Raw genomic sequence first — 11,351 nt, forward strand, 5'->3', positions numbered from 1 at the left:
GGGCAGCAGGATAGCCTAGTGGTTAGCATGATTCATTTTGACTAATCTCCTGTAACAAAGTCATTAAACAAAACAAACAGATATCCCTTTCTAAATCGGTGTATTCTCCCCAGACATGCAGGTGTGTGTGTGTGCGCAAGGGTACTATACGTTTCCTTAGCATAGTTTCTCACCCAGGTCTGTCTCCTTGTAACCCATTAGTAGCCTCGTGAGACCATCCTGATCTCGCAAGCTTCCCTTCTCTTATCCTAGTGAAACTAAACGAGAGCCGTCAGGATGACAGATCAGGCTACACAGCATCAAGTATGCATGTCGGCAGGGTAGCCTAGTGGTTAGAGTGTAGAGGCGGCAGGGTAGCCTAGTGGTTAGAGTGTAGAGGCGGCAGGGTAGCCTAGTGGTTAGAGTGTAGGGACGGCAGGGTAGCCTAGTGGTTAGAGTGTAGGGACGGCAGGGTAGCCTAGTGGTTAGAGTGTAGGGACCGGCAGGGTAGCCTAGTGGTTAGAGTGTAGGGACGGCAGGGTAGCCTAGTGGTTAGAGTGTAGGGGCGGCAGGGTAGCCTAGTGGTTAGAGTGTAGGGGCGGCAGGGTAGCCTAGTGGTTAGAGTGTAGGGGCGGCAGGGTAGCCTAGTGGTTAGAGTGTAGGGCGGCAGGTAAGCCTAGTGGTTAGAGTGTAGAGGCTGCAGGGTGGCCTAGTGGTTAGAGTGTAGAGGCGGCAGGGTAGCCTAGTGGTTAGAGTGTAGAGGCGGCAGGGTAGCCTAGTGGTTAGAGTGTAGAGGCGGCAGGGTAGCCTAGTGGTTAGAGTGTAGAGGCGGCAGGGTAGCCTAGTGGTTAGAGTGTAGAGGCGGCAGGGTAGCCTAGTGGTTAGAGTGTAGAGGCGGCAGGGTAGCCTAGTGGTTAGAGTGTAGAGGCGGCAGGGTAGCCTAGTGATTAGAGTGTAGAGGCGGCAGGGTAGCCTAGTGGTTAGAGTGTAGAGGCGGCAGGGTAGCCTAGTGGTTAGAGTGTAGAGGCGGCAGGGTAGCCTAGTGGTTAGAGTGTAGAGGCGGCAGGGTAGCCTAGTGGTTAGAGTGTAGAGGCTGCAGGGTAGCCTAGTGGATAGAGTGTAGAGGCGGCAGGGTAGCCTAGTGGATAGAGTGTAGAGGCGGCAGGGTAGCCTAGTGGTTAGAGTGTAGAGGCGGCATGGTAGCCTAGTGGTTAGAGTGTAGAGGCGGCAGGTAGCCTAGTGGTTAGAGTGTAGAGGCGGCAGGGTAGCCTAGTGGTTAGAGTGTAGAGGCGGCAGGGTAGCCTAGTGGTTGGTTAGAGCAGGTAGCCTAGTGGTTAGAGGCGGCAGGGTAGCCTAGTGGTTAGAGTGTAGAGGCGGCAGGGTAGCCTAGTGGTTAGAGTGTAGAGGCGGCAGGGTAGCCTAGTGGTTAGAGTGTAGAGGCGGCAGGGTAGCCTAGTGGTTAGAGTGTAGAGGCAGCAGGGTAGCCTAGTGGTTAGAGTGTAGAGGCTGCAGGGTAGCCTAGTGGATAGAGTGTAGAGGCGGCAGGGTAGCCTCGTGGATAGAGTGTAGAGGCGGCAGGGTAGCCTAGTGGTTAGCGTGTAGAGGCGGCAGGGTAGCCTAGTGGTTAGCGTGTAGAGGCGGCAGGGTAGCCTAGTGGTTAGAGTGTAGAGGCGGCAGGGTAAGCCTAGTGGATAGAGTGTAGAGGCGGCAGGGTAGCCTAGTGGTTAGAGTGTAGAGGCGGCAGGGTAGCCTAGTGGTTAGAGTGTAGAGGCGGCAGGGGCAGTGGGTAAGCCTAGTGGATAGAGTGTAGAGGCGGCAGGGTAGCCTAGTGGTTAGAGTGTAGAGGCGGCAGGGTAGCCTAGTGGTTAGAGTGTAGAGGCGGCAGGGTAGCCTAGTGGTTAGAGTGTAGAGGCGGCAGGTAAGCCTAGTGGTTAGAGTGTAGAGGCGGCAGGGTAGCCTAGTGGTTAGAGTGTAGAGGCGGCAGGGTAGCCTAGTGGTTCTGCCCCTGAACAGGCAGTTAACTCACTGTTCCTAGGCCATCATTGTAAATAAGAATTTGTTCTTAACTGACTTGCCTAGTTAAATAAAGGTTAAAAAAAAGAAAAAAATAAAGGGAAAAAAAAAAAGTTAAATACCTGGTAATGTATACAACCTACCTACCTAGTTGACTAGGCTACACCCAGGATAAGGTCTTACCCGTCTCGGCTGCTGTGACTATTGCAGGCCCGAGCCATTAGCACCACTATCATGGGTCGGAAAGCCTTGCCCTTCCCGTCAAAATAGTAGTCACATATGGACTTGAGCTCTGATTTGGACACAAAAAGTTCCTGTGAAGCCAAGAAAATACAAATATCACAGTTCTGTTATGAAAAAAAAAAAAAAAAAAAAAATCACTAACAATAGTCTGGTGAGCTAAATAAGAACGCCACTGTAACCATGCTAGGTCACAATAATACATCTCATTTACAGAGCACTTTTCATCGGAAAAACAAACTCAACGTGCTAAATGAAAAACTCATTCAAATGACTTACCTTCTTGATATCGTCGTACAAATGATTCAAGTCTTTTTGGGCGAGAGTGAAGGGGTCCTTCAACTTGGCATCGCTGTGAATCCTTTTGCAGTAACAAGGCGTCGGTGTAGGGTAAAGCAGCCTTGATTTGTGCCTACAGGGAAAAACATGTGTAAATTAAAACGCACATTAAACAATCTACAGCATATAACACTAAAAATCTCGGACTCACCTTGTCAGAATAGAGTTGCCTTGTGAGGTTGTGTGTACAGTCCTTGAGGACAGCCCCTGAAAGAAATCAATGTCACAAATTAATAAACCTGAGCGCCACAACATGAGCACATGTAACCTTTGAGTCAGGTGAGTGGTGAGAATTTAAAGCTTTTACTCCGGTTTTTGAAGGACAGCTAACTACACCGAGGTCTAGTTGAGAGGACCTTCTAGTTAGGCAGTGAACATCATAATGTTAGACTTGACCAATGCAGGCTGACAGTTCTGTCTCGTGATAACCTAATAGGGTAACACCTAGTGAGACAAATGAAGTGCAAAACTTAGTATCGTTACATAGCAATCCTGAAGTGACATGCAGTGTCTTGACCTTTAGCTACATAACAAACCAGCTAACGTTACTGTCAGCTAGAAATACAATCTTGTCAAACTAACACATCTTTAGCTAACATTATACCCAGAAAAGCAATGTCATTCATTACAAGATTGTTTTAGTTAGCTACTACAACGAGAAATAAACGGGACTAAAGCCCAATATAGCTACACTAAACCAGCTGTAACTCATTCAATAAGATCAGTTACTGGTTGACCTTTTTGTCGAGGTGACAACAAGCCCGCCCGGTGAAATCTTACCTCATTTCCCGAGCCAGTCGCGGTTCCAGTTCCTCGGAGCAACGAGGTAGCAGAACTTCCATTAAAACCGCATATGGTTTCTAGTAAACTCGTACTGGTAGAGCCTGAAGCCCACCTCCAACAGTGCCTCCACGGTAACGCCATGCTCCTCCAGACACATCCCCTGGAACAGGTTAAAAAACGTGACGCCGGCAGCGGAGGAGCGCAAATTGACGTTCGTTGACGTCATGGCGTTAAAAATGTAAAAATCATCTAGACGTACAGTACTGAAACCACCGGGGTTGCCCCTCCAAGTTCGCCGTTTACCGGATTTATTTTTTGTAACTTTGAAGACAACGTTGCGGGTGAAAATGTATTGATCGCGGGTTGTGTGTTTTTGGTCTACTTCTAAATTGCACCGCAGCCGTCATGACATCTTTCTTAAAAAAACACATATATACACACACACTGAACAAAAATAATAACCACAACATGTAAAGTGTTGGTCCCATGTTCCATCGACTTAAATAAAACATCCCAGAAAAGTTCCATACACACAAACATATGTCTCTAAAATGTTGTGCACAAATTTGTTTACATCCCTGTTAGTGAGCATTTTATAATTTGTCAAGATAATCTATCCAGTTGACAGGTGTGGCATATCAAGAAACTAATTACACAGCATGCATGTGCACCTTGTGCTGGGGAGATTAAGGGGGGCAGGCTGTGGAGTATTTCTGTCTGTAAGTAATAAAGCCCTATCTGTGGGGAAAAACTCAATCTGATTGGCTCTCCAGTGGGTTGGTCTAGCTCCCAAGTGGGCCGTCCCAGGCCCACCCATAGCTGCGACCCTGCCCAGTCCTGTGAAATCCATAGATTAGGGCCTAATGAATTTATTTAAAATTGACTGATTTCCTTATATGAACTGTAACACAGCATCTCTTTAAATTGTTGGATTTATATTTTAGGCTCCCGAGTGACACAGCGGTCTAAGGCACTACATCTCAGTGCTATAGAGGCGTCACTACAGACCCTGTTTCGATCCAGAGCTCTAAAAAATATAGTTGCCAACTGACAAAACCCAACATTGCCAAAGATGTTTTATTTGCCATTTCATGTTTTTTAATTTTAATAATGTGCACAATTAAAATTAATACAGTTTTAAATGAACACTTACATATACACATGTTTAATAAACCAGACAGACTAGTGTGTGTTATGAAATTCATTTTAATAATCCACTGGTCACAACAGTTCAAATCTGATTTTCAAAGCCACCAAACCCTGTGCTGACCGAGGGGACATTTTACCAACATACAGTACAGTGCTAGCCAACTGAAAGTGTCTATGGACCTCCTGGAAGTGCTTTATCTCCTTGGTTTTATTTATCACAAAAAAACAAAATGGTGTCCATTCGAAAACATTTTCTGTTATGCATTTTACTAAGTGCTCTTTGTTTGTGACATTTTCTTTGATTTCATCAAGGATGTGATATCAAAACCTTGTGTTTCTTCTCTTGGTGGAACCTGGAGAGAAAAACCCATAGAGAAGTGGATTTAGAAGTGGATTCATAGACCAACATCTCAAAATTACACATGCGTCCCACCAAACGGCACCCTCGTCTCCTTTTATGGTGCACTTTCGACAAACGTAGCGCACCATTAAGGGAATAGGGCCCATAGGACTCTGGTCAAATGTAGTGCACTATAAAGGGAATAGGGTCCATAGGGCTCTGGTCAAATGTAGTGCACTATAAAGGGAATAGGGCCCATAGGGCTCTGGTCAAATGTAGTGCACTATTAAGGGAATAGGGTCCATAGGGCTCTGGTCAAATGTAGTGCACTATAGAGGGAATAGGGTCCATAGGGCTCTGGTCAAATGTAGTGCACTATAAAGGGAATAGGGTCCCATTTGGGACACATCCTAATATAGTGAATAGTCGATAATGAAACAAGAGCAGATAAAGGAAACCTTCTCCTCTGAAATCGTTGTGGCACCTCGTCGTCATTTTCCTCATCTCTGACTCTCTGGTATACCAGCGGCTTACACAGAGCTTTCCTCAGTGCTGGTCTCTCTGAAAACAAATCGGGCCAGAACCATCAGACACTCACTCATAGAAAACACATTTGATCCATGCAACAGGGTTGGTATTCATACTGCGTTTCAGATTACGAGTCCCGGCAGTCCATTTCATTAGGATCTATTTATTTTACCTTTATTTAACTAGGTAAGTCAGTTAAGAACAAATTCTTATTTTCAATGACGGCCTAGGAACAGTGGGTTAACTGCCTGTTCAGGGGCAGAACGACAGATTTGTACGTTATCAGCTCGGGGGTTTGAACTTGCAACCTTCCGGTTACTAGTCCAACGCTCTAACCACTAGGCTACGCTGCCGATCTATAAAGTTAAACTAAACCTACATTAGCATTCATACTCTAGTACGCTTTATAAATACGAGCACGGATATTTAGGACGACCGAAAGGATAATATCAATTAAATATATTGACGAGGGTTGGGTTATGGTACCTGGTCGTGAGCTGTGTGGTTTCTGTCTAGGCTTGGCACCTCCCTTCTCCCATGTGCCCGGATCTGAAGTATTAACGCCGTCTCGGCACAGTCCATCTACAGCGGAGATAAGACGGAGGTTACGTGCGTCGGTAAGGAAATAGGGCGCCATTTTGGAAGCAAAGCGATGAAAATGTCCTTTACGTGTCCTGTGTTGCTTATCCTCAGTTCCGTGTCCACTCTCCCCCTCCACCACATGGCCTTCATAATACTTCAGCTCTGATCCCACCAACACGGTCTCTGGTTCCTGCTCCTCGGGCCCAATAGCCTCTCTCCACTGGCCTCTCTTACAGCTGTGTTCGGGAGCACGTCGGATGTGTAGAGGGAGAGGCTGGGGTTTCTTGTGGACAGGGTGCTTCTTCACGACCACCCTACTGGGGTGCGTTCTCTCACAACTCCTTACAGATCCGTGTTGTTCCTGCTCGACCAACTCGTCAGAGTCCCCGGCGGCGTACACCCTGGGGTTGTGATGAACTTTAACCCTGCTGCTCACCCCTCCTCCTTTCAACAGGCTCGATCCACAGCAGACGCACATGAGCTTCTTGGACTGGGGACAGACTTCCTTGACCTCTGCCTCTCCGAGGTCTGCAGAGAACCTCCCCCTTGCGTAGACAGAACTGCCGGGAAACGCATCCACGTCCTCCAGATCGGTGGAGAACATCTCGTCCCGGGACGAGAGCTCGTCCAGGGATGAACACAGGACACTGAGCCTCTCGTGAGCCGTCTGTGGCTGGCAGTAGTAGTGGTGGTGACGGGCTGGGGTGGAAGTAGCGAGAGAAGAAGACAGAGAGGCCTGGAGGTCTTTACCAGCTCCAGCGTTGCTCTGCGGTGTAGAGACGTCCTTCTGCAGAGCGCTTGCTGTAAACACCTTGTCAATTTAAAATCAAAATTTAAAAAAAGTTTATTTGACAATACAGATACAAAATGAAATGCTTAACTTACAAGCTCTCCTCTCAAACAATTCAGCTATGAAAACCTATTCCATAGAAAGTATTGTATATAAAAAAAAATTAAAAAAAGAGTGACCTTGTCAAAGGGCAGACAGAGGATCTGGTAGGACAGGTCAACATCCAGTTCACACAGACTCCCATCTGGAACATCAAACGTTTCTCCTCCATGTTTCATGTGCTCCAAGACTTGCCAGTCAGAGGCTAAGGGTGATGGTAGTGACTGAGGGGAGAGCAGGTTGGAGCAGTGACTCTGAGGCCTCAGAAGTGCCTCAGTGGAGCTAGTACTGTCTGGATTGGCACTCCCCTCCTCTGCCTGGTTGTCTGGGTCTTCGGGTCTGGGGCTGTCGTCGGACTGCGAGACGGCGGACAGGAGGCAAAGATTCTCAGAAGAACAGCTATGAAGACACTCTGCGTGATGCCGCGTGTCCTGGATATCCTCCTCCTGGACAGATGAGCTGTCCAATGGGGGCTCCTCGTCAGAGTCTACAGCCCAGCCCTCCTGAAGCCCCAGGTCTCCAAGGCTCCGACTCGAATCGCCGTCGTAGACCGCCGCTGTGGAGTCACTGATGCTGAACAACCTGGCTAGTGGAGACGACGATTGCAAACGGCTGCTTTCCAACTTACCATACGAGGCTCCACGACTACTGTGTCTGTCTCCCCCCACCTCACGTTTCCCTTCCTTATTCTCTGACGAGAAGATTCCGGAAGCTTGGGAAACAACTCCGGAATCAAGCTCTTTCTCAGAGCCCTGCTTCTCGTTGGTCTGGAGCTTGTTCAGAGCATCACTGGAATGGGTCTGAGCCTCTGAGCAGGCCACCTCTCTCTGGGCCTGAGCCTGGTGATGGTAAATGAACAAATTAAATAATGAATTCATTAATAATCAAATGAATATATAATATTTGAAATACATAAATTGTCTTATATCTGAACACAATAATACATACACTGTAGTAGTGTTGTTGTTGTTGTTGTTGTTGTTGCTGGTGGCGGAACATGGGGTCATGCACAGGAGGTGGGTGGAAACGAGGTGGGTCATACATGCATCTGTAATCAACTGGATGCATGTGTGGAACAATGTACTGACCAGGATACTGCATGTATGGGGACATGTATGAACTAGGACGTCCAAAAGGATAACATCCTGTAGAGAACACATGGTTTCATCAAGACAATATGACCATGCAGTAATACACTATATATATACACAAAAAGTATTTAGAAAACCTTTCAAGTTAGTGGATTTGGTTATTTCAGACCACATCCACATGTGTATAAAATTGAGCAAAAATCCATGCAATCTCCATAGACAAACATTGTCAGTAGAATGGCTGAAGAGCTCAGTGACGTTTCAACGCGGCACCGTCATAGGATGTCACCTTTTCCAACAAGTCAGTTCGTCAAATTTCTGCCCGACTAGAGCTGCCCCCCCCCCGGGCCAACTGTAAGTGCTGTTATTGTGAAGTGAAAACATCTAGGAGCAACAACGGCTCAGCCGCGAAGTGGTAGGCCACACAAGCTCACAGAACGGGACCGCCGACTGCTGAAGCAACACTCACTACAGAGTTCCAAACGGTCTCTGGAAGCAACGTCACCACAAGAACTGTTCATCTGGAGCGTCGTGAAATGGGTGTCCATGGCAGAGTAGTCGCACACAAGCCCATGCGCTACGCTAACCGTCTGGCTGGAGTGGTGTAAAGCTCGCCGCCATTCAACTCTGGAGCAGTGGAAACGTGTTCTCTGGAGTGATGAATCACGCTTCACCATCTGGCAGTCCGACAGACTGATCTGGGTTTGGTGGATGCCAGGAGACTGTATAGTTTGGTAGAGGAGGAATAATGGTCTGGGGCTGTTTTTCATGGTTCGAGCCCCTTCGTTCCAGTGAAGGGAAATCTTAACGCATACAATAACATTCTAGACCATTCTGCGCTTCCAACTTTGTGGTAACCGTTTGGGGAAGGCCCTTTCCTGTTCAGCATGACAATTCCCCAGTGTACAAAGTGAGGTCCATACAGAAATTGTTTGTCAAGATCGGTGTGGAAGAACTTGACTGGCCTGCAGAGTCCTCAACCCCATTGAACACCTTTGGGAGGAATTGGAACGCCGACTGCGAGCCAGGCCTAATCTCCCAGTGTCAGTGCCAGACCTCACTAATGCTTTTGTGGCTAAATGGAAGCAAATCCCCACAGCAATGTTCCAACATCTAGTAGAAAACCTTCCCAGAAGAGTGGAGGCTGTTATAGCAGCAATGTTCCTACATCTAGTGGAAAGCCTTCCCAGAAGAGTGGAGGCTGTTGAAGCAGCAATGTTCCAACATCTAGTGGAAAGCCTTCCCAGAAGAGTGGAGGCTGTTATAGCAGCAATGTACCAACATCTAGTGGAAAGCCTTCCCAGAAGAGTGGAGGCTGTTATAGCAGCAGTGTTCCAACATCTAGTAGAAAGTCTTCCCAGAAGAGTGGAGGCTGTTATAGCAGCAATGTTCCAACATCTAGTGGAAAGTCTTCCCAGAAGAGTGGAGGCTGTTATAGCAGCAATGTTCCAACATCTAGTAGAAAGTCTTCCCAGAAGAGTAGAGGCTGTTATAGCAGCAAATCTAGTGGAAAGTCTTCCATAAATGCCAGCATGATTCTGGAATGAGATGTTGGACGAGCAGGTGTTCCACATCTAGTGGAAAGCCTTCCCAGAAGAGTGGAGGCTATTTAGCAGCAATGTTCCAACATCTAGTGGAAAGTCTTCCTAGAAGAGTGGAGGCTTTATAGAAATGTTCCAACATCTATGGAAAGCCTTCCTAGAAAGTGGAGGCTGTTATAGCAGCCCTATTCTAGTGGAAAGCCTTCCCAGAAGTGTGGAGGCTGCTATAGCAGCAATGTTCCAACATCTAGTGGAAAGTCTTCCCAGAAGAATGGGGCTGTTATAGCAGCAATGTTCCAACATCTAAAGAAAGTCTACATAGGGAATGGAGGCTTCTATAGCAGCAGTGTTCCAACATCTAGTAGAAAGTCTTCCCAGAAAGTAGAGGCTGTTATAGCAGCATAGGGGGGAATATAAATGCCCATGATTCTGGAATGAGATATAAAGTAGGTGCATACTTTTGGTCACTTTGTGTATTTGCGTCAATGAAAATCATCCACTGTAAACTAATACTCCATAATTCTGGTTTGAGAAATAAAGTGTATGACTCAAATGGCACCCTATTCCCTATTATAGTGAACTATGTGGCCCATAGGGCCCTGGTATAAAGTAGTGCACTACATAGGGAATAGGGTTCTATAGGGCCCTGGTATAAAGTAGTGCACTACATAGGGAATAGTATTCCATAGGGCCCTGGTATAAAGTAGTGCACTACATAGGGAATAGGGTTCCATAGGGCCCTGGTATAAAGTAGTGCACTACATAGGGAATAGGGTTCCATAGGGCCCTGGTATAAAGTAGTGCACTACATAGGGAATAGGGTTCCATAGGGCCCTGGTATAAAGTAGTGCACTACATAGGGAATAGTATTCCATAGGGGACAAGCTCATAAAAAACACGAGAAGTAGACCTCCCTGAACCAGGTAAGGTACATAGTGGTTATATGGGTTGTTGATATTTTGCCACTGATTATGATGATGATACATGTTGTAGTAAGGTTGAGAAGGGCCCTGGTATAAAGTAGTGCACTACATAGGGAATAGTATTCCATAGGGCCCTGGTATAAAGTAGTGCACTACATAGGGAATAGGGTTCTATAGGGCCCTTCTATAAAGTAGTGCACTAAAAAATATTTAAAAATAGGGTTCACAAGATAGCCCTGTATACATTACAATAACAGAACAAAACATACACGCGTATAAAACAATATAATTCAGCACACAATAACAAAACAAACATATTTAATCAAATAAATCACATTCAACTAACGTTATGAATAATCAGTGTGAATTTAAAAAAAAAAAAGGTTTAGATCATATCAGTTCATTCAGAGCGTTCAGACTCAGGCTACAGGAGGAGGCAACAGACCTGGGGCCGGGCTACAGGAGGAGGCAACAGACCTGGGGCCGGTATAAAGGAGGCACTACATAGGCAATAGATTCCATAGGGGCCTGGTATAAAGGAGGAGGGAACAGACCTGGGGCCGGGTATAAAGTAGGCAACAGACCTGGGAATAGTATTCCATAGGGCCCAGGAGGAGGCACAGACCTAGGGGGCGGGGCTATAGGGGAGGCAAAAGACCTGGGGCGGGGCTACAGGAGGAGGCAACAGACCATAGGGCCCTGGTATAAAGTAGGAGGCAACAGACCATAGGGCCCTGGTATAGGAGGAGGAGGGAACAGACCTGGGCCCTGGTATAAAGTAGTGCAGGAGGATAGGGAATAAAGTTCCATTTGGGACAAGGCTAAAAACAGGAGGAGGAGGCAACAGACCTGGAACCAGGTAAGGAGGAGGTGGTTATATGACCTGGATATTTTGCCACTGATTATGATGATGATACATGTTGTAGTAAGGTTGGAAGCCGGCTGAACATAGAA

At 46.8% G+C, this 11,351-nt stretch overlaps 1 protein-coding gene across 1 annotated transcript; it reads right to left on the minus strand.

The window, feature by feature from the left end:
* Window positions 1–4,544: 4,544 nt before the first annotated feature.
* On the minus strand, window positions 4,545–10,483 carry LOC118375601 (bucky ball-like). Its single transcript, XM_052484023.1, has 8 exons — window positions 10,388–10,483; window positions 7,791–7,986; window positions 7,471–7,681; window positions 6,923–7,398; window positions 6,041–6,764; window positions 5,858–5,953; window positions 5,302–5,404; window positions 4,545–4,856 (listed from the first exon to the last, which is right to left on the minus strand). Exons 2-8 carry the CDS (start codon window positions 7,953–7,955, stop codon window positions 4,811–4,813), a joined length of 1,821 nt encoding a protein of 606 aa, XP_052339983.1. The 5' UTR covers window positions 7,956–7,986; window positions 10,388–10,483; the 3' UTR covers window positions 4,545–4,810.
* Between the last annotated feature and the right edge of the window lie 868 nt (window positions 10,484–11,351).

The sequence above is a fragment of the Oncorhynchus keta genome, chromosome 28 (assembly GCF_023373465.1).
Source record: "Oncorhynchus keta strain PuntledgeMale-10-30-2019 chromosome 28, Oket_V2, whole genome shotgun sequence".
Lineage (NCBI taxonomy): Eukaryota > Metazoa > Chordata > Actinopteri > Salmoniformes > Salmonidae > Oncorhynchus > Oncorhynchus keta.